Source organism: Chinchilla lanigera, unplaced genomic scaffold (genome assembly GCF_000276665.1).
Source record: "Chinchilla lanigera isolate Chin_1 unplaced genomic scaffold, ChiLan1.0 scaffold00003, whole genome shotgun sequence".
Classification (NCBI taxonomy): domain Eukaryota; kingdom Metazoa; phylum Chordata; class Mammalia; order Rodentia; family Chinchillidae; genus Chinchilla; species Chinchilla lanigera.
Genome location: NW_004955404.1, coordinates 29,667,855 through 29,691,600, shown reverse-complemented (window position 1 = coordinate 29,691,600; position 23,746 = coordinate 29,667,855). Strand labels below are relative to the sequence as shown.

At 40.0% G+C, this 23,746-nt stretch overlaps 1 protein-coding gene across 8 annotated transcripts in view; it reads left to right on the top strand.

Annotated features, from left to right (window-relative positions):
- Window positions 1-23,746, top strand: part of Scel (sciellin) — a 108,164-nt gene that overhangs the window by 36,273 nt on the left and 48,145 nt on the right. For 6 of the 8 annotated variants that reach the window (XM_005374156.2, XM_005374155.2, XM_005374153.2 and 3 more), the window contains 5 exons: window positions 2,139-2,177; window positions 3,289-3,369; window positions 5,265-5,330; window positions 19,665-19,745; window positions 22,032-22,097. In XM_005374156.2, coding sequence (XP_005374213.1) covers window positions 2,139-2,177; window positions 3,289-3,369; window positions 5,265-5,330; window positions 19,665-19,745; window positions 22,032-22,097 — 333 coding nt within the window. The remainder of the gene's footprint in view (window positions 1-2,138; window positions 2,178-3,288; window positions 3,370-5,264; window positions 5,331-19,664; window positions 19,746-22,031; window positions 22,098-23,746) is intronic. The other 2 variants (XM_013516400.1, XM_013516410.1) reach the window with 1 other exon arrangement.

Genomic DNA, 23,746 nt, shown 5'->3' with positions numbered 1-23,746 from the left:
GGCCTACCTGGCTCTTTGGGCGCTTTTCGGCTGGGAATCGCGGTGGTATGAGTCCGGCCCACACTCGGACCCAGGAGCGCTGCAGCTCCCGGAGAACTAGACCTGTGGTTCTGATTTATTGCACTTATGAGTACGCTCTCGAGTTATATCCATTTACCTATAAAGGATCCAGTTGATACTTCTGTATAGCTGACTAGTACGCTATTGTATAAAAAACCACAACTTTTTATCCATTCCTCAGTTGATGCGCATTTAGGTTGTTTCCAAGATTTAGCTATTACAAATTGTGCTGCCATAAACATGGGTGCACATATAACACTGTGATATGATGGTTTTTTCTTCTGGGAAGATACCCAGAAGGGGAATAGCTGAGTCAAGTGGGACCTCTAATCCTGGTTTTCTAAGGAATTTCCACAGTGGTTGCACCAGTTTACATTCCCACCAACAGTGGAGAAGGGCTCCTTTTTCCCCACAGCCGTGCCAGCATTTGTTATTAGTTGATTTCTTAATGATAGCCATTCTTTCTGAGGTGAGAGGGAATCTCAATGTTTTAATTTGTCTCTTGAATGACCAATGATGTTGAACATTTTTTCATGTTGTTTTTTGCCATTTGTATTTCTTCATCTAAGAGAGCAAAATCTTTATTCCTACTCATGGCTAAAATAAAATATTGTCCGACTTAAAAATCCAGAGACCTCATTACTTAGGTTGTCATTCTTACCAAATTTATAAGGTGTGATAAAAATAAAGTGAAATAAATCCATCACATAAAAACTTTACAGTGTGTCTGCCTCATTCTCTGAATCTTTCCCGATGTGACTTCTGGTTCTTCCCCAAAGTCAAAATGACCACGAAAGGCAAATGCTTGATTTGATTCAGGTCACAGAGGCAGCCATAGTAGTGCAACTGGGGACACTCATGAAAGAGGATGCTGTAGTGAGGGTTTGCAGGGAAAACAACACAGGACACATAATTTATAGGATTATTTTATAATAGTCGCACAAAGAATAATATACAAAGACAGTGCAAGAAATCTGTCCACACACTAAAGACTGGAAGAATCCAGCCGAAGGCCTGGATCCCATGGCAATGTCTTGCATGAGTCCAGCTAAAGACCTAGAGCCCGTAACAATGCCCCCCATGTGATCAACTGGAGGCCTAGAGCCCATAACAATATCTCATGCAGGCCTACTTCAAGGATCTGTGCTAAGAAGACCCCAAGGTGAGCAGTGGAAGCTAGAAAGTGTGCCAGGGGGATGAAGGACCTGTGCCAGCAGGCTGAGGGATCTGTACCAGAGCCAGGAAGCAACACTCAAAGTAAGGACTTTGTATGGACACTCAAAGAAGTCCTCCAAAAATGTACCACAGCCATCCTCAGCAGCAGTAAGGTCCTGAGCTCCTTTGATGATGAGAATAGTCAAGTTCATATCAGGAAAGCCAGCGTGACAAACTTCTCCAGGAGAACCAACAACACCAGAAGAACCAACAGCTCCCTAACAACACCTAACCTTCTTCCTCTCCACTTCTTCTTTTGTATGTCATTGGCAACAATCCTCAGGAGGGCCTCCCACACCCAGCACCATGCTCATTCAGCTCAGCTGGGTGTTACAAGTTGACTATCAGTTATCAATGCACCACAGAGGACTTCTAGAACGGCTTTAGAAAGTAGCAAGGATGATGGGATAATCCTGTTTGAAGCAAGAGCGAGTATTCTGAGAGGGATTAATGTCAATGTGTCTTTCACTGCACTACACTTTTACTATTTAAATACCCACCGTATCTTTTGATCGCACCTCATAGGCGTCCTGATGACAGCTGGTTAAATAAATGCACAGACAAATTTTACATTTTTACTGCTGAAGAAAACTACTGAACCCAATGAATTAAAAACACTGGGTTTAACCAATCCTGAATTTTGTGAAATAAAAAAATTTCCTTTGGAATCTAGTACATGAAATTTAAAAATATCCTGAAATTATATTATCAAATGTTTTGAAACATGATGCTTTCTTTGTCTTTCTTTTAAATTATGTCTTACTTTTCACAATAATAAGTCTGCATTTATGGACAAATACATGCAAGAAGTAACTAATTCTTTGCTGTTGCTCAAACTGTGCCCTTTCCCCCTCTCTCACCAGAAGCATATCCACGTTTAGATCATCGGATGCAACCAAGTCGTAAGTACTTTTTCTATTCCTTTTCCTCTTCCTCCTTCTCCTCATCCTCCTTCTTCTGTTCCTCCTCCTTCTTCTTCTTTCTTCTTCTCCTCCTCCTCCCCCGTCTCCTTCTTTTTGTTCTTCTTCTTTTTTGTTGTTGTTTTTGCTCTGGGACTTGAACCCAGGGACTTGCACATGCTGGGCAAGCACTGCACCACCAAGCTACATCTTTAGATGAGATACATTTTCCTGCCATGTTCTACTGGCAGTTACAAGCAACCCAAATTAGATGAACTTTTATACTTCATTAGTTTTAAATGTGTATTTCTCTGTAAAGTCGTGCTGGTCCCTAGCTCTCAGTGCTCAACACAGGCTGGGTTACTTCCATTTTTATGGCTCTGCATACATTAACGAATGCTAAGTGGAAACTTAAAGTGGTATGATTTTAAAGTTTTTTCTTTTTTTTTTTTTGTTTGTTTGTTATTTTTTCCAGTACCGGGAATCAAACTCATAACCTTGCACTCGCCAGGCAGATGCTGTGCCACTGAACTAAATCCCCAGCCTTTAAAGTTTTTTCTTAAACAAACATATTTTTAATGTAAAACTGTAGTATAATTATGTTCATCACAATATATTCATGATATTAAAACACTGTGAACCTGTAGCACACCAGAATGGGCAGGCCAGAATTTCAGACGGTTAGCATCATCTGATGAATGACCTCTTCACTCTATTCCTTCAGTTTGTAACCAAGTGAGAGCCTGCCGGTTTACAAAGTGGGTAAACTAAGACACCATTATTAGAGATTTCTTTTTTATTCTCAATTGAACCAGTTTGTGGTGGGGAGATAGCAGGTGGGAATCTGGTAGATTGTAAGACTGCTTCAAGAAGGGAAGGAGGAGCCAGGTGTGGTGGCACACCTGTAATCCTAGCACATGGGAGGCTGAGGCAGGAGGATCATTTCAAGTTTGAGGCCAGCCTGAACTACAAAGTGAATTCAAGACCAGCCTGAACTACATAGTGAGACCCTGTTTCAAAAAGACAAAAAATAAATAAAGAAAGAAAGAAGAAGCAGCAGCATAGGAGGAGTCAGCTGGAGGAGTGATAAGTTGTTGTTCTTGTCATTTATCAGGCAACCTGGCAGTTTGCTGAGTGTAAACACCTCCCACGCCACAGGTCTCACCCGTGCTGCCAGTCCTGTGAAGAAAAAGAGGTAGGCTGGCCCTTGTGTCTTGCTGACACTACGCAGAGACAATTCCTTACTACTGCTTGAACCAAACCCCCACTAAGGCTCTCAGACAGAGTCTGGAAACACCCTCCTGTTTCCACTTCTCCTTCCAGGGGTCCAACGCCTTACTCCGTCATCCTCACACTTCTGTCCTTTCCCCCAATTTCCTTTTCAAATACTGCAATTACTTTAGAGCTTTGATTTTCTAGGTGATGTTTTTGATGGCAAGCTCAATGTTAAAGAGTTAGGCTCCTTCAGGTAGCATATTTTGTAGGGTCTTATTACAGAGAATGAATCACCCCGAAATAATGATTGTCATGTATGAGTCACCGTACTCCTGAAACCAGCCTGTACCTGGAGCCACTTCTCATTCTGTGGACTGGGCAGATTCTATTTCCCAGTAGAGTGACAGGCCCTCTCTGAGGACATCTGTGTTTGTGTGATTGTCACCTCTCCCTCCAGCACCCCCTGTGCAGCCTCACACATGCTGCTCATGCTGTATCTACTAGGTATTCTGTGGTGGCAGAATATTCTTCATGACACAGAGTGTGACTGGGGAAGAGACCTTTACATGTTGAAGAGGACGCGGAGTAGGGAATCATGACACAGATGAAAAACAGGCACGCCCAAACCTTGCAGATTTAAAATGTTTTTTTCTTTGTGGGCATCTTGGACTTTACCTGGTATAAGATAGATGCTCAGTATTTGTTGATGGACTCAGTGACTTTATCATGACACTGCTGTAGTCCTTCTGGGGACAGAAGACTGATTATCTTTATTTATCATGTAGTCATGGTTGTATCTGCAGAATCTCACTAAATGTGAATCACCTTTCCCTTGAAACTAAATTTCATATCCCCTTGAGCTTTGATCTACTAAAAGCAACTATATTACTGATTTCTGTCCAAGGAAAGGCAGCTTCTTATCATTAAAATTAAAAAAAAAAAAAACAGACTCCAAAGGTTGTAAGAGAAATTTAAGGTCAGTCACTTAAATGTCCTACCCATTGTAAGAATGTTTGTTCCCTCTGACAGACCAGACATTGTTCAGAACCACTGAAACTAGCAGTGAGGCTCGCAGTGTTTGTGACACAACTTCGAGTAGCTCTCCTGGGGAGCTCTGCTCCTTACATCCACCCAGCATCTGCATCAGGTGACCCCCACCTGGCCTTAGTTCAGTCCTGTGGTGCTCGGGAAACAGACCTACTTCAAGGATTTCAAGCCGTGCTCCTGTCTTCCCAGGCTTTTCCTTTGCGAGTCCAAATCACCCTCTGCATATTATCATTTTGGGTCTTTGGTCTTCATTACCTAAGTCTTGACAGAAGCCTTCACTATTGCTACCAATTAAAATTACTCCCTTATAAAGTGAGGACATTTTTCTAATTGAGGTTAAAGTTGAGGTTGGCGTTGTTGTAGAGTTTGTTTATGTTTTCAAAATTCTTGTCAGGGTTTTCTATCATATAGTTTTTCAAAAACTGTACTTTGAGTACAGCATCAGATTGTTACTGTTATTAAGAAATAGTTCAAGTAGGCAGGAGAATAGGGAGAATAACGTGATAAAGACACATAAACCTGCTATCTAGATATACCCATTGTTATTCTTCTCCAGGTCCTTCAGATTTCTCTTGAAAGAAATATCCCTATTGTTTAGTGCTCAGAGAAACAAGAAAATGAGTTTACTCAGAGGAGAGATTGTCTGGATAGTTGCTTTCTATTTTATTTATGAAATAGTGTTCATTTTATTTCCAAGGCCTTTCTGAAATAAAAAAGTAATCTCATTGCCTTCCGAATTGTCAAATTCTTCCCAGCTTCTCCTGACAGACATGAGGGTGGGACTGGCCTTTCAGCATTCTGTTTATAATTGATCTCATTTCTTAACAGACAGTCCTGGTTTCCACCACCCCCTCCGGGTCACAGCACCACCCCGAGCACAGAAGCCAGCAGAAGGTGAGGGGAAGAAGTCAGATGTAATTGCTATGCCGCTGGGTGGAAGTACATGTCAGACACTGACAACGTATCATTGCGAATGCTTTGGCAATTTTGTGAGGTCTGGGCTCTGAACAAGACTGTACCCCGTGTTGAAAGAGGTCAGGGTTGCAAGTTCCTCCGGCAGGAAATCAGAAAATCTACAGTAAGGAGTAAGTTGATGGCTGTATTAGTTTGCTAGAATTACCATAAGAAAATGCCGCAAACTAGATGGCTTAAACAACAAACACACTACGTCACAGTGCTGGGAGGTGAGACGCTCGAGACCAAGGTGTTAGCAGGGTGAGTTTCTTCTGGGGGCTGGGAGGGGGTCTGTTCCACGCCCTCGTCTAGACGCTGGTGGTTTCCCGCAGCCTTTGACCGCCCCTCGTTCGTACAGCATCGTTCCCACCTCTACCTTCCCGTCACGCAGCAGTCCCTCTCTGCGCCTGTCTTGAGTCCCAAGTTCCCTTTCTTATGAGAACGCCAGTCATACTGTGTGAGGTCTCCTTCCCATTCCACTGTGGCCTCACCCGAACATAACCAACGACCTCTGCAACACTCCTGTTTCCAAGGAAAGTCACATTCTGAGGTAGGCTTTGGGCTTCAATGTATGCATTTAGAGAAAACGCAGTCAACCCCCATCAGCGGCAGAGAAAGAAGAGCGGTGCGCGGCAGGCAAGGGTCGTGGTGTGGGGCCCTGGCATTTAGCTGCTTCTGGGCTGGGTGGAGCCCAAAGGGCCTGGTGGGGATGTAGGTGGCCAGCTCCTCGTAAAGATAAAGTGACAGATGTGTGTTTTGTACTTGTTTGTTGTTGTTGAGAGCGATAGATCTACCTGAAGTTGTAGATCACGTGGCAGACACTTTATTCTAGTTTCCATAGTAGGCTTGCCAGTAACAGTTCAGCTTAATAAGTGTTTATTGATGATAACTGTAAGACTGGTAGTGTTCTGGGATTTTGGAGTTTACCACTGAACAAAACATAGAGCTTATGCTGCAGACTTTAAAGAAACAGGTTCTACAAATATACAGAATCTATGTCATCACTAACTACCACAGAAAGAAAAATGGGTCTCTCATATGGTATGGCTTTCATTTCTCTAAAATGTTTTCATACCTCAGCTCCTAGAATATCACCATGTTTTCTTACATCCAACTACTGGAAAAGACAGTACTGTTAAACTATGTAGTTAGGTTTTTTTTTTTTTTCGTCTTTTTGAAACAGGGTCTCACTATGCAGTCCAGGCTGGCCTTGAGCACACTTTGTAGCGCAGGCTGGTTTCAAGCTCACAACGATCCTCCTACCTCAGCCTCCTGAGTGCTGGGATTACAGGTGTGAGTCACCACTCCTGGCATGTAGTTGTTTTTATTTTATAAATATTTTGTCTGCTATGCAGATTTCTAATGACTCATTTCCAAATGATGGAAATATTTGGAAATAAATACCTTTCAATATAATTTGTATTGGATATAACAGGATACAAATAATCTTCAGCTGGTCATCAGACACAAAGACCTCATTGTTTTTCATTCACACCTACCACTGAATCTGTAATATATAGATATACTGTATATGAAATTACTGTACATGGTGAATCACCACAATTTGGAGTCACATCTACCTTTTGTTTAAATTTTCTTTGTAAACTTCATGTATAGGTGACTTCCAATTATATGAACTTCCAAGAATGAAAATATTTCTAATTAAAATATTCTACAATGTTTAAAATATTTCTTTCTCCTAGACAGTATTAGGTATTTCTCTGTAGATACCTTTCATGGGGCTACCTAAGCAGGGAAAATGTGAAGTAGGAGTTCTGCTAATGGCAATTTTTTCATAAGTATTGTAAGATCTATCCAATTAAGGTCTTCATAGATAATAACTGACATTTTTCTTAGAAATATTTGTTACTTATAGCCAAAATAACTTATTTTTGTCTTCCATGTATTATTTTAATATTAATGTAAAATATCACTGTAATAAGCAACTAGTTGTGTAGCTATATAAAAATATGCAAGGATCATTCATGAGCCAACATCCCATATTTTCCATGCCTATTGAGCTTGTGGATCTGTTTGCTCAGACCTGACAGGTCCTTCTATGAAACTTCACAATTTATGCATTGCTGGATGTGATTTACATGGAAGATAAAATGAGCTACAGTGCTCCTATTTATGATTACTGGCTTGAATCCATATCACCAGAATTAAGAAGTGGAGATTGTTTGCTTGGTTGGTCAATTTAGATACCAATTTTTTTTCATAGTCACAGATTATTGACATAATAGCTAACCTTCTCCTTGAGGATCAAAGATAATGTCATGCCAAGCTTTCCAAGGAAAAAGTAAATTACAACAATATAGCAGTGCTTTTGATTTCTGAAATGCTCTTCTTTGGAGGGGCTCAGAGAACAGCTTCTGTTTCTCATCTTTAATGCCTGCGCATTCTCACACCTGGTAAATCACCTTTTTAGTAAATGCTGAAAAGTAGCTGCAGTTATTAGATGCTGAAAGGAAATAGGCTTAAAAAAAGATCTTGGTCCCCAGAAGAGCCTAAAGAAAATAAAAATAGGTATAAAACAGATAAAAATGGGGGAAGTATGGTTTTTCATACTAGTTAATAGCACAATGCTGAGCCTATTTCTCTTTATCTTTCACTAATGTGCTGGTATACATTTCCCTGTCTCTCCCCTCCTATCTTCTCCAGAAGAATTTTCCTATATTACTGACTCCCTCACTCTCTTTGTCTTTTACTTTTCCAGCTTCTTTTTTTTTTAAATCACCTAATCTTTCCTTGAAATTTCAGCTTTTCTCACACACTCTTCTCTGAGCAGCATGCTAGGAAAGACTTCCTGAATTCCCCCCCATTCCAGGAATGAGTCTACTTCCTTGCCTCCTGGCCCAGACAGCTATGTGTCCTTTAATACCTACTCACTGGTCCCTTTCTTGACTAATACACTGTGAGAGAGACCAAATATAGTTGTGTTTGGATTGAAAACCTGAGTTAGCACTGTGTATGGATTATAATCAATTACAGGTAAACGTAAACTGTACTAAACTTTACATACCAACAGATCTCATGATACTGTCTATCATCTGTTGTTATATATGTATATTTATAAGGATAGCTAAATTTCAGTGTGTAAGTCCATTTTTACATCTGTATTTATTTCTACATATACATTTATATGCTTTCATCTTTTAAAAATAAATTTATTTTAAAAATAAATTTTTAAAAATTGAAAGTAAAAGATCACTAAGGATTTTGCTGATAACTCCTTGCTGATAGCACTTTGGCTTCCTGATCTTTCAATGTCATTGCCAACTATTCCCAACTTTATTAGTCTCTCTCATTGTCTTTTGAGAACCGGTCCTCCAACATACTCTTCTGAATTTTCTTTAGCCATTCTCCCTTTGTCTCCTTTGCTATTTCATCATCCTCCAGCCAGCCATTAAGGGTTGATATTGCCAAAGGCTCAAGGTTCTTCTTCTCTCCTGGCTCTGTGTTCTGGCCTTTGGCAGCAGTATCCATGGGCAACATGTCGATGGTCACACAGTGTCCTGGTGAGGAATTCCTGTGCAAGCAAACACCGAGGACAACAGCTTGAGGTTCTTTATAGTGACCCAAGCTGGATAATATGCAGGTACAAACAATCATAACTAAATATCCCTGAGAGGTCACGAGAAGAACATCAGCATCCTCTGGGAAATCTGATGAAGGAGGGCGTGCCTCCAACAGGGGCTCACAGACAGATCGTGAAGGAAGTGTGGGATTTGGAGGAAGGAGAGATCATCCAGGGCTAGACTTTCAAGCAAAGGGTGATTTTAAACAAAGTGAGGTCACCAGTCAATGCAGAAAGGAATAGGAGCTGGGGGAGGTCACAGGATGTCTTCAGAAGGTGCCATTTTGCTTTGTTGTGAGTAGGAAGAGTCTTGGAGTCTTGGTTACTGGAAAGTTGTGTATGTGGAGTTGATTCTCAAGCAAGAGAAATGCCTGGGAAAAGTGGGTATGGAATGTGCTCAGGTAAGAGGCTGGTGCTCAAGAGCCTGATTTGAGGATAAACCCAGGGATAAAATCTAGTATCTTCAGAACAAAATTAGTTGTGTTGAGAGAGGCGGATGAGAGGCCGATGAATGTGGAACTTGATGTATGTCTGTGTGTCAGATGGAGGAGGAGGAAAGAGGAACTGAGACCTAACTGCTGCAGTTAGCTGGTAAAGGAGAGCTGTAATGCGAGGTAGGTGGATGAAGGGAACATGGGTGGATGGGTTTACCATCCCAAACCACTCCGAGCCACCTTTCAAAGTCTGGCATGAATCTTACTTCCTCTACACTCAGTCCAGCGTTAATCTTTTGTCACGTGACCTCAGAAAGCTTACTGACTATAATCCTCATTTAGCAACTAATAGTGCATGACCTTGAAACGTTACTTAACTTTTAGAGTGTGCTTATCAACTAGATGGCGTCATTTACAACTTTTTGTATCATCAAGGAAACTTTGCATACGAATTTGTCAACAGGTATATACAACTTGATAGATTTTAAAGTCTTAGTGTCTACAAGTGAAAGACAATGATTTTCTCCCAACTTGCTACCCTATTTACCTTTCTGTAGTTGGATCTTACTCCATGTGATGAGGTTATAACGACTGATTAAACATCTTTCCCTTTCTCTCTCTCTCTCTCTCTCCAATTGTTGATTTCTTGCTATGTATTAAAAGAATATTTTGCTCACTGCTAGGAACAGGGAGAGGTATAAGAACCAAATCCTAGGGCCAGGGATTTAGCTCAGTGGTGCAGCACCTGCCTGGCAAGCAGGTTGGGTCCTGAGTTGGATTCCTGGTACAAAAAAAAAAAGAACCAACTCCAATTTAGAAAGCTCAAAGTCCACCAGGGAGTCATTTTAAACCAGGATTACAAAACATAAAGGCTAAGCCTGATTGAAAATATTTCTTGTGGAAATAATGAACACAAAGTACAGATAGCCACACAGTATGGAGGAGTGCGGAGGAAGCAAGAGAGGATGCCCTTGGGGTACAGGAGGCTCAATAGAAACAGACCTTGGGGTCCACCTTAAGAAAGAGTGTGTGAGCCAAGGGCAGAGGGGAGAGGTGGTAGAAAGGAAGCCGAGTCAAGGTCTTAAGGTCAGAGAGCACAGCGTAAGCACAAGTGTGTGGGGTTGTGAGTGGGCACGGGGGTGTGTGCAGGAGTGCCGAGTTTTTATCTATGGGGCATTCTCTGCCTTCATGCTGTGTCTTGTGTTTATCAGTAGCAGGAAATCCATTAATTCCAAATCGGATTTCATGTTTTAAAATGGCTTTTAACAAAAGATGTTATCTATTCCTGACCTATGGTGAATTTAAGTATCTTTTCAGGGTATCATGTTTCTATTTCAAGAGTCAGTACTGTGCTCATGTGTAATTTGAACTCTATGTGCTAAGAGGTTGTGCTATATATATATTACGTATATAAAATGAATTTTTAAATGTCGTCTCTGTAGAACATTATTAGAAGGTTGCAGCCAGTGATTTCTTCCCCTTTCCAACTTCTTTTGTTGTAAAAAGTGACAGGATGGTTAACGCAAAGCAACTTGCCAGCAGTAACTAGTGTGCATCTTGATTTCTTACACTCTTTCTCGTCATCCCAGAGCCTTTTAAAAATGTCACATTTGCCAGGCTCCGGCCAATAACAGTGTAGATAATAGGTGCCATACAAGAGATGTGACATGTGGAAATAATAGTTTTAGAAAGCTGACATTGAAGTAACCTCCGCTTTCTGAACCCACTATTAAGTCCGGGTCAATTCGAATGCCTGTGGCTATGTATTGAGGTGATTTGAAATTTCAGTATTAAATGCTGTGTAAGGTTCATTTAAGAAAGTCACTGAAGCCACATTCACAGTGCTTGCTTAACAGAGAGTATGAATGAATGGTCATGAATGTTACCCAGAACACTGATTTCGGAAGAACAATGGAGCCATCACCTCCACTACCACCACTGACAAAACCAATGTGATTTTTAAATCCGGAATTGTTTTCAAAAACAGGAAAGAAAATAAATAATATCTGATAAGATTAAAATACTGGATATGCACCTAGGAATATCACCATATAGTTAGATGTTTTTTACATACCATTATTATTTCTTGTCCTTTTTTGTGTCAACCACTTCTCTTTCAGTGGTTTTCAGTTCTAGTTAGCTGATTAGTAGACTTAGAGGTGAAAAAATTCCTGATTGAGAAGGGTGTTGCCATGGCAATCTTGCACTAGAGTTACGTTTTTCTGTCTATAACTATAAATGGCAAAATGTAACCTTTGTAACTATGCTGCAACATTTTTAGCTCTGTCTTTACTAGGTCTTCTACAAACTTTGATGTCAAGCAATGTAAAAACAACAGATTTCATCTTTATCAAAATAAAAGTCTATATTAGCGAGAATCTTTTGTAAAAATTAAGATTCTCTAACACTCACTGGAACATCCAAGTACAGTGATTTAAAAATCACATCTGAATGCTTAAATTACTTCTTCTAAACATTCAACATAATAAAAATAGTGACCTAAATTAAGGATTATTATTTTTAGAAAGTGTTGCTTGAATAAAACGAAGAGAGTTCTAATTCAGAATGTGTAAAGGAGGGTCTTAACCTTTAGCAATGGAATGCTTTTTCTTAGTCTTGTAGGGACGCTCTAGATAATCCCTGGTCACCTAACACTAGTTTTAAGTGACGCACACATTCCAACAGCAAAAAATGAAAAACACTGTTACTAGTCCCAAACCAGAATGCCCTCTGCCTCTCCTCGGGAGCTCCTTCTAGTGTGGAGCAGAAAAGCTGGGGTTCAAAGGTAGAGGTGGGATAGAAGCTGAGAGTCAGGCTACCTAGGGGTGGTCACTTATCCTGCCCCAAGCATCCAAACCAGTTTGATTAAGAAAAGAATGATTTCCCTATTTAGTGTTGTCTAAGTTCTCTCTGCTAGAGGCTTTATATTTTACCTCAATTAAAAACATAAAATCTCAGACAGCGCAAGGGGATCTTAGTGTCAGTGACAGAAATCAGGTTTCTTTCCTGCTATGCCTGGCAGACCTGGTGCACATCCAGGAGTAGAGGTGGGGAGGTTTGCACGGTGCTGCGGCAGGGGAAATGGCTTTGCAGCAGGAAGCCTCTGGGAGACAGGGGGGCCTGGCTGTGCCGCTTTGCAGATGCCAGGGGGCGGGGAGGGGAGTGGAAGTAGAGTGTGCAAAGACCGTTTTCTCAGGATGGTCCTTATACTCGGCACAGGGGAACTCGGTACTTCTTTGTCCTCTTATCACTTTTTCCTCTTAGTTATTTGTAGAGTGTCACCTGAAAAGAACCACACAGCATACTGCTTCTTGAATCTATACATATGCTATGCTGTTGTGTGTATCAATAGTTCTTTTTTTATTGCTATGTAGTATTCCATTGTAAGAATGTGCACATTTATCCATTCCCCAGTAGAAAGACATTTAGCTTGTTTGTAACCATGCTTTAAATGTTCACAAACAAGATTTTATGTTAATATATGTATCTTTTTCTCTGGAACAAATGCCTACAGGTGGGACTGCTAGGTCATATGGTAAGTGTATGTTTAACTTTAAAAAGTGCTGCCAAACTATTTTCAGAGTGGCTGACAGTTTTTTGGGGGAGGCTCACATTTTATAGCTCCACTGGCAATGTAGAAGATTTTTCGTTGCTATGCTTCCTTAACATCACTTAATATTTTCAGTTTAAAAATTATTGTAGCCATTTTAATAGGTGTATATAGTTTGTCTTATCATGGTTTTAAGCTGCATCTTCCCAGAGGTATGGTAGTGAGCCTCTTCTCATGTATTTATTTTTCGTGTGTACATCTTCTCTGGTGGAGTTCCAATTTGAACCTTTTGCCTATTTTTATGCTATTTAGTACAATCATTGAGTTTTGAGTTTTTTAAAGGTGTGTCTGTTTGCAAGCTCTTTGTTACATATGTGATTTACCAATATTTTTCCAGCCCAAGGCTTGTATTTTCTCTTAACAATGTATTTCTTAAGACTTAGAATCTTAAATAACATTGTTATTTTAATTTGCCAAAATTCCATTTTCAAGTTTTGCTAAGTGAATAATGCTTTTCATGTCATATTAAATAACTCGTGGCCTAAACAGTGGTCATAAAAATTTCCTTCAATCTTTCTTGTAAAAGTTTTGTAGTGTTGTTTTTTTATATAGGTCTACAATCTATTTTGAATAGATTCCTTTTTAATGCTAAAAGATTTTTCAGTTCTAGTGAAAATTATAGGACTGTTTCTGCTATATGTATCTGAGGAAAATCTAAGGTCCAAAAGCTCCTATGACTTAAGATTTAAAAATGTGTATCGCTTTGTGTCTTTTCTGTATGAGGGTGTTTCTGTTGCTATAATAAAATGCCCAAAGCTGAGCACTTAAAAAGAAAAGGGATTTATTTAACTCACAGTTTTGGAGGCTGGAATTTCAAGACCAAGCAGCCTCATTTGTTCAGCCTCTGGTGAATAGCATCATGGCAAGAGTGTGTGTGAGAGGGCAAGAGTGTAGGGCTGGGAAGGATGCAGGGTGTAGGCTCACTCTCCTGTAACAACCCACTCTTGTTAACTGGGATCCTCCAAGAATCACATGTTCAGTCCCTTCCAAGCCAGCACACCCTGTGCCCTAACCACTTCCCACCAGACTCTGCCTCTCAAAGGCTCCACTATTGGGGACCAAGCCTCCAACATGTGAACTTTCAGGGGACAATCCACATCAGAACCATATAACCAATTTATGTCCTTCTAGATCCAGCCTTAATTTAAAATTGTTTAAACCTTAGCAGCATCTAGATACATTTGCTAAGTATAGGACATGAATGTCAAGGCATTTAATCTGTAGGAGGTGCTCAGGGCCTTGTGGAATTGGGGATCCTTTGCAATAACTCTGCCCTCTCCTGGGAAGATAGTGGTTTTCATTCAAAGATCCACACTTATGTCTGTCTTTTATAGATAAATAAAAAGAGGTTCAGGGAGAATTAGTGCCCTTTCTGGGGTCAAGCAGAATATTGGTTGCAAAGCTAAGCCTGGATCTATGTCTCTGGAGTTCGAGTCCAGTGTATGCCCCGTTAACTGTGTTTATTGAAATGGCCTCTGACTGCTGGATAATGATACATCATTGAGTGACCATTCTTTTGAACATGGCCTGGCATTGTGTAAACTCTTCAGAAGCACGCACTAAACCTTTTCCTGCTCATGAAGGTCCAGTTTTGCCCGTACAGTGCTGTCTGCCCTGACATAATTGGTGCTGTTATGGAATAAATGCTCACTGAGCTTGTTGAATATTTTAGGCAAGGAACAGTTTCAGAGCAAAATAGATTTTCATTTAAAATACCTACAAGAGTGTTGATTGGATACAGCATGATACAGAGAAAAAGCATAGAGTTTGACATCACAAAGATGGGATTGACACCATGGCTGAGCTACCTACAGAAAGTGGATCTGGGGAAAATTACCCAACTTCCTGAAAATAATAAAAATTAATACACACCCCACAGGTTACATGGGTAAATTGAATAAAATAATGTATGTGAGCACCTGGGAGTAATGTATGCAAGCTAACAAGATCCTGAGGGTTGACCAATATAAATTACATCTGTCTTGCCACTGTTGAAATGAAAACCATTTAGGGACTCTGAAAGCTGAGTCCAGTAAAAAGTAAAAGCAAAACTCACAATTAAAGATGAGGGTGGATTATTCTTGGTGGAACTTAGACTCGTGCTGTAATAAGTCACAGAACCAAGTGCACTATCCAAAAAAAAAAGCCATGCTGAAAAAAAGTGCTCTTTACAGCAGTTTGTGCAAATGAAATAATCTAAACAGCCTTTTTCATGGGGTTATTTCTTTTACCTTTTACCTCTGGCCTTTGGCTGCAATCTGTGCATTTTCACGTGTTTCTTTTGAACGCTGCAATTTTATTTGTCAAGACTATTCTTAAGAATCACAGACAATACCGTGCCGGCACAGATTTGCCAAGCCCTCCTGAGGTGTAGGCAAGGGCACAGGGGAGAGCTGGGTCATCTCTCCCAAGCTTACGCGTTGTGCCCCAAATCAGAATTCAATCAGAATCATTCCAGTAAGTATCCCTTGTTTCCTTCTGACCAAAGTAGCCAGGCCACAGCTTCCGGCCTGGCTCTTCCACTTCAGTACCCCCGCCTGGATGGCACTGTGCTCCTGGCACGGCATGAATGACTTCTCTCATCCCCTCTGTCTCACCCAGCTTGGGCTCTGTCATCTGCGGTTGTCATTGCAGAGATCCCAGCGAAAGCTCCTGGGGGTGAGCTGGAGTCAGCCTGTCACTGCCTGCCCCTGCCCAACAGGGTGCAAACTCCTCACCTAAACTGACACTGCTTTCCTTGTCCTTTACAACCTTACATCCACCATTCTTTCCTGCGTGCCCCCAAACCATCTCCGATCTCCTTGTCTTTATCCAACCTTTCTACCCAGTCAGTATTCACCCTCCTCTTTGAGGCCTGGGCTGTTCTATCATGAAATAAATTTAGCACTTCATCCACATGATTCTGACGTAAACTGAGCTTGGCAGTGGCCCATTTCTCCTTTCTGTCACCCCACATTTCCTCTTGCTACCGCACTCCTGCCTCAACACTCAGAGCCCTGTGCAGCCCGTTATTACCCAGGACTTACCACCTCCTTCCGCTTTGCCTCTTCTCCTGCAGGGAAAACTTGTAATCAGCTAATCTGCACAAACACACCAAAGACTATGATCGATGTACCCAATGTGTTGGCTTTTATCTTTAACTGCAGAATCTAGCACTAAGCCAACAGGGGGAGACTATTTCCCAGTAAATTATTCTAGTGCTTTGTGTCCTTCATCTGGCTTCAAAGCTACTATCAAAACAAGATTCAGGAGACCTACTGTGCTCCGTGCTCTGCTGCTCCACTGCCCATTACCCAGAACCTCACCACCTTGGCCTAGTGAGTCTTCAGGACCGATCCATCATGTCCCCATGGCTGTGCCTGTGGGTCGCTGTAAGACTATTGTCAGGACCGTTCCTACAGACGCCGTATGTCCTGAGCCTCACCCAACCTACTGTTATCCTGACCTTCCAGTCCTTGCCTTCTTCTGCACATCCATCCTCCCCAATGCCCTGAGCTCCTCAGCCCCTTCTCAGGGACCTTTATGTGGATTCTCCCACACTTGCTGCTGCAGCCCTGCTTCCAGGAAGGACTGTCTTTCCCCAGTCTCACCTACCCCAAAGCCTGAGGAAGGGCATGCATCTCCTTTGGTCTTTGTTGACACTTTCTGTCCACTTTGACTCCTTCCCGAAGTCTGAAGATCTCTGAGTCACTCACTCTTGTTCTATGAAGACTTTGGTGCCATGTCTGTCTGTCACAAATACTCACCTCCATGCTGATGCTTGGCAATTTCAGTGTCCACACGGAGCCCCTACCCCTACCCTGGCCTCTCACATCCCTGAATCCTTTGCAGTGTTCTTATCCTTCACCCTGACTCAGCCACCCACCAACCTCACCCTTGTGCATAACCATATACTCCCCCAAATGCCAGCCCCAAAGCTTTCCCTCTTCCTGTCCCACTTTGCCTCTCTCCAGTCCTCTAGGCTGTATCATTCCCCCATAGCCACCAGGCCCTGGATTCTACTGTCTTCTTCACAGCCGCTCGCTCCTCATGTCCTTGCCTGCGCATCTCACACCCTGCAGCATCTCACTGGGATCCCTTCCTTGCACACCCTTCCACTCCGTGCCGGCATTCTTTGTGCCATACTCACTTGGCTAATCTGTAAATGTAACTCGGTATGACCCTGTGCATTCTCTTCTCAAAGCAGCTGAATCTGGAAAGGGAAAACAATGCCAATGGCCCTATTTGAATTCCAGGAGTGCTAACCTCAGCTGAGCCATAGGCGGTGCCCAAGGATCCCTGAGAGGCGGTAGAGCATGGGGGTGGGCTGATGGAGCCAGCTTCCTGGTTCAGATTCCCACTCTGATCCTTACAGGGTATATCCCTGGGATTCTTTCCTCTTCTGCACATCAGTCTCTTCATCTGAAAAATGGGAAGCAAAACAGTAATTACCTCCGGAATGCATTAAGGATTAAATGAGTTAATACATGTAAAGTACTTAGGAAAGATTCTGGCATACAGCAATCCCATCTAGTGATGACTTATTACTATCATCATAGTACATTTCTTGGGTCCACTTTCCTTTTCTATTTTTTAATTTTTATTAGGACATGTTTGCAGGGCATCATGATTACATTCATTGTGGGGAGTTAATACATGTGTGTAACACAGCTTAATTCTTTTCTCATCCCCTTCCCCGCTCCTCCTCCCTCCCTCCCTCTCTTGGCCCCCTTGCAAGATCTAGCTCCTTGTTTCCTATTGTCCGTCTTTCATTTTGCTCTTTCTCATCTGACTTAGCTAAGCTGTATCCATCTTATCCCTGGCATTGTTGTTACAGTGCCTGAGCTCTGTGCCTCTACCGAGGACCAAAGCCCTCACATGTGCTTTGGGCTCCTCCGCTTCTCAGCAACATCTATGTGGCAGTCCCCCACCACTCTCCTGCCTTGTAATTCACCCGGTCATCCCGGTCGTCAGATCTTGTAGTTCTGACCTTCCTTGACCCACCAAGTCTCTCCTCGCTCTTCTCTGCAAAGCACCTGCTTCAGACTTCTAATTCCTTGTTTCCCATTTCCCCCAAACCCACTCTTCTAATATTTTTTCCACAATGTTTCACGAACTGCTCTTTTCAGGATTAGCAATGACCATTATGTGGCCAAAGCCATGCTAATTTCTCATCCCTTGTTTAATTTGGTCTCTCAACAGGAGGCCAATTATTCCCTCAAAGCATTTTTCTCAGCTGGCTTCCAGGATGCTGAGCCCTTGTCTTTCTCTTCTTTTCTTCTTGGCACTCCTCCTCAGACCCTTTTGTTGTTTCTTTCTCCTATGCTTGACCTTGAAATACTGCAGGATCTGGGGACCCAACGGTGGGCCCTCTTTTCATCTCTGCTTACCCTGACTCCCCTGGGAGTCTCATCCAGTCTCAGATGTCACATACCATCTCCAGGATCATGACACCCATAGTCCCATAGTTATAGCCTCTTCCTCTGGTAGCCTGAGGAATCACTAGTAGTTCTTGCAGATCTCAGCTCAAATTTCACCATACAGAGAGGCTTTCCCAAGCCACTCGAAATAAAATAACATGCATCGTCCCTCATTCTATCTCTTCATTTTGTTTTGTTTTTCTACATAGCACTTTTCTCCCTGTAACACATACTTATTTGCACATTGAAAGCCTTTTGAGAGCAGGAATGTTATCTACCTCAGAGAGTATGTTTCATGTAGAAAGCTACCAATAAATACTTATTGAATAAAGCCATGGTCTTATTCAGTCCTGACAACACTCCAACAATCCTATCAGAAAGATTATTGTAGATGAAGAAGCAAAATCAGGTTAACTCATTGTCACATAGCTGACAATTCAGGCAACCTGACTGTACCCAGCACACTACAGAGGCCGCAAGGCACTGTGGAGTCCTTGTCACCTGGGTAGTTTTACTAGCTGCAGAGTTTATCTTAACAATAGAGAACCTTTGAAATGGTGGTGGTTGTGGAAGGCAGGGTGGGGGTTGGTGGTAGCATGCCCTTGATAAGGTGCTGATACAATCCCACATGGGCACAAAAGTGCTCATCTCCAGTTCCTCGATCACCATATCACGCTAACTCAGAGACTATGTTGGTGCTTCAGTGGAAGGTTTGAGCTGACTATATTTTATACCTTGCTAGCATCAAACTGACCTATGCTGACAGAATTTAAATCAGATTTAATTAAAAGTTTCTGCTCAAGTTTACCTTGAGGTCTGTGAAATTGAAAACCTCCCTTGCTGTTGTCATAGCTGTCTTACAGCTGACATAATTCCTAAAGAAGCTTATATGTTAATGCCCCAGAATCATTCACTGTGCTCGCATGCTGCTGAATCAAAATGCCATGATTTGAGTTAAATATACAGAAAATATTATGTATGGTATTTGAAGAATATACCATAGTTAAACTATAGTTAAAATGGACAGAATTCCCAAAAATCTGATTGCATGGACTTTAAAAATACCCATATCTTAAATATATGACATATTTGAAGTTCATACTCAATGAATTCTGCCACTTCAGGTCCCTTAAATAGGGATTGTAAGATATAAGAGATATTTCCATGTAAGCAATACATGCATTTAGTTAATAGATGTTAAAATCCACTATGTTTCAATGGTGAAATAAACTGCTGTTTTCTGTTTTAAAGGAACCCAACTGTTCACCCTCCAATACCACCAAAGCCCAGTTCTCCTGTTGCTTCTCCAAAGCAGCTGAGACAGGAGAATAGGTAAGACCTAACGCTTCAGGATTTCTTGCCAGAATTAAGTTCGAGGGAAATGAGAGAAAAGAAATTGTTACCTGCTTCATGAAAAACATGGGTATGATTTGGGTGCACATTTATTAATGCAGCATTTATAGAGCTTTTTCTATTTTATCTGTCAGTACAACTGTGCATTTATGTTTGCTTTACAATCCTGAGGCATGTTATCTTATGGAAATACATCTTTAATGTATAAATGGAATCATATTCATGTTCAAGAAGTATTTGGCCCAGACTTCTTACATATTAGCTTCAAATGTATATATATAGGACATACATATCTTATATGTCTGAAATATAAATTATATTTAATATAAATATAAGTATTCTATAATATACAAATATATGGTTATAATATGAATATATTTAATATAAATTATATAATGTCATTATATTAAAGATTTATACAGCTATAATATAAATATAAAACATATTAAACACATAAAACATAAAATATAAAAGATTAAATGTTTAAAACATATATGTATATGTATGATTTATATTCACTTTTGGTTAAATTTATTATTAAGAGCTACACTTCTGATAAAACATATTCTTAAAACTTTATGTTACTTCTCAGATCCTCAAGTATGTCAGAAAAATTTTGGGTTGTTCTTTAATATTTTTAGCTAAGGGATTTTCAATTTATTTCAAACTATACAAATTTTGAACGATTTCCTAATTAACATCTCAGGATCGGGAAAAACAAACTTGCTTTTCCACTTCAAATCTTTGCCACTCTATTATTAATACTCAGACACCAACTCAGAGACCTGAAAGCCCTCCCATGTGTTCCTGTTAAGCTGTTTAATAATCTTGAACCATTTTGAAAGATGTAACTTCCACATTTCCATTATTAGTGTGAGATTGCAAAGACTGAATACATTAGATCTGCTTGATTGCCCGCCTTTGATTCTTTTGTACTTGTGCTTCTTGGTGTGATTTTTTTGACACAGTGTAAGACACAATTGTAGAACTATTCTTCAATGAGGCACAATTGCAGAACTGTTCTTTAGTGAGAGGGTATCCAGCTAGAAAGTGCTGACTGTGAAGCAGGCCCGTGTACAGCAGTAGCTGTCTGTCCTATTGGGGTAAAATTAAACTTCTATTCAGTGACACTTCTCAGGATCTTTGGAAGTTTGTTCTGAGGATGACAGCATAGTTATTTTAAATGAGTCAAGAGAATATTTCTTCACTGAACTCATTAATAGTATAGATTAGATTATGGTTTTTCATTTGTACAATAGTTATAATTATCTCCTAAAAATAACTTCTCAAGCTTTTTAGTTTACCTGATTTTTCCTTTTACACTTATCGCATTGAACAATTAAATCTCAATTTGAACAGGAGTTTTTAAAGGGCTAAAATAAATTATTTGTACCACCAAAATTCTAACCTACAGTCAGTGACACTAACACAGTCAGCTCGTTTTGATTCAAAGGAAGCTAAATTTTACAGGAATTGGTCTAATCCGCTTTCACCACTAATTTTTTTTCAGCAGTGATCTAAAAAATAAAATTAGGATAACTTGGTGTGTTGTTTAAACCCTGATTACTTTACTTACAGCAAGATGATTTTAATGAAAGAATATGAAAGAGAAGTGTTTCCTATGTAATTAATGAAATGTCCTCAAGAGAACAAAAAACTAGCTTGAGAACAAGCAGGAATGTGTAAGTAGGTCAACCAGATACTTAGAAGTGCATAGGAAGGCCTTGTATTATCTGTTGCAACAGAACCTAGCATCATAAAATTTAATGCTGTCAGCTCAGAATGGTAATTTTCAACAGGGCGGGTATGTGTGAAATATAGACTTACTTCCTGTCTTATCCGAATAAATATTTTTGATGATGCTCAAATGGAATAAATCCTTAAGAAAAGCATCATCTCTTTGATGCTTAATGACAAAAAGGTTGTCGATATTTTCAAATATTATCCCATTATTTAATAGAAATTAGTATGAAAATGCTCTGATGAATGGAGGCCAAACAAATAAACATGGAAAAACTATTAACAGGTACAGCCTGTAGTTTAGAAATATGTAAAATTGTAAAATTAATATATTGGATTCTTTAAATTTTTAAATATGACATAGTTGAGCTTCAGCCAGCCCAAAGAACTCAGGAAAAGTTGTTATGTCAAATAGTTGTGTTTCTAACACATGTCAATCTTTCTGAACATAAGCGACTTCTTATAAATTTGAATTTAACAGAGATGTGTTTTCTTACCTAACAGACTTTACCTTTAAAATTGCAGGCAGATATCTCCACCTAAACTTGGTATATCCACAGAAACCAAACGCTCTACTGAAAGAAGCATAAGGTACAATTATATATATCTCTATTGCTATCTTTATATCTCCATATATATATATATATCAATTATATAGATATAATTGTAGCAATGAGAAATTATGCATTATTAGAACAGTTTGAAAGTACAAAATATTCAAATAGAAAAAATCAGTTTTCCAGCTTACTTCCACATAGTGGGTAATAAATACTGTTATAGGTACTTACAAAATTTTGTTCCTTGTATTTTTATCCTAAACTTTGCACTAGAAAACAATCAAAACTATCTGAACATGGTAACAGAACAAGATTAAATCCCTCGGAGGAAGGAAAGCATGTTCATCTCTTTATTCCCAGCACTTGCCCTGAGCTCTGTGACATAGTCGGTGTGGGTGTATAAGTGAACAAGTGCAAATTCAGTCATTGAGCTGAATTTGTGCCGCAACAGCTTTGCCTAGTGCTGGCTGTAAAAAGTCATGGCCAGTTCCCGCCGTAGCATCAGGGACAGGCTCACAAATTGTGTTGATTCCTCTGGGTAAAGTGACATCTGCCAATATCTGGTCTCTTGATGACAGTCTTGATTTGTACCTCTTGTTTTGTGTGTCCTATCTAGTTTAGTTTTCCTGCAAATGAGTCAAGTTGATCCTTCTTTCTGGCAGAGTGGTACATACTCCATTGCATATAAATACCGCATCTTTATCATTCGTCTGTTGACGGACATATAGGCTCCTTCCAAGATTTAGCTATCATGAATTATGCTACCATAAATATGGGTATCCAGGCACCACTGTAATGTACAATGTCTTTAATTCTTTTGGGGAAGATACCTGGAAAGGGAATAACTGTGTTAAGTGAATTTGTAGTTTTAATTTTTTTGAGGAATATCTGTACTGATTTCCATAGTGGCTGTACAAGTTTACATGCCCACAAACAATGTAGAAGTGTTCATATTTGCCTACAGCCTCTCTGGTACTTGTTATTATTTGATTTCTTGATAAATAAAATAATTGCCATTATTTTCTGAGCAAGATGAAATCTCAGTGTTGTTTTAATTTAATGGCCACTGATGTTGAACATTTTTAAATGTATTTATTGGCCATTTGTACCTTTTCTAAAAACTGTCCATTCATTTCAGTTATCCATTTTTGACTGGGTCTTTTATTTTGAGAGATATAATATTTTGAATTCATTATATAGTCTAGATATTAGCCTTCTGTAAGGACTAGCTGGCAAAAATTTTTCCATTCTGTAGGCTATTTTTTCACTCTTTTGTCTCCTTTGCTGTGCAGATTTTTAATTTTGATATGATCTCAATTATAGATTCTTTGTACTATTTCTGGTGGGCAAGTTTTTAAACTGAGAATTTTTTTATTTTACAGAATAAAAACTGAATAAAAACAATACACAATTTCAAAACAAGATACTAGAAAATTAACAATGGTTATTATATTGCATCTTGTTATCTCCAAAGTAGTTGCTCAGATTACCAGATATAGGCATGCAAAATGATCAAACAATATAAGCACTAACTGTTCCTTTCAATGAATGGAAATTGGTAGTATAATTATCTTAGCTATCTTGCGTGTATATATTTTCCTTCCTTCTTTTCTCTTTTCCCTTATCCCAATTGTTCTTGCTTTTTGAGCAGTTTCTTTCCCTTGCATAACATATGTTGTACCT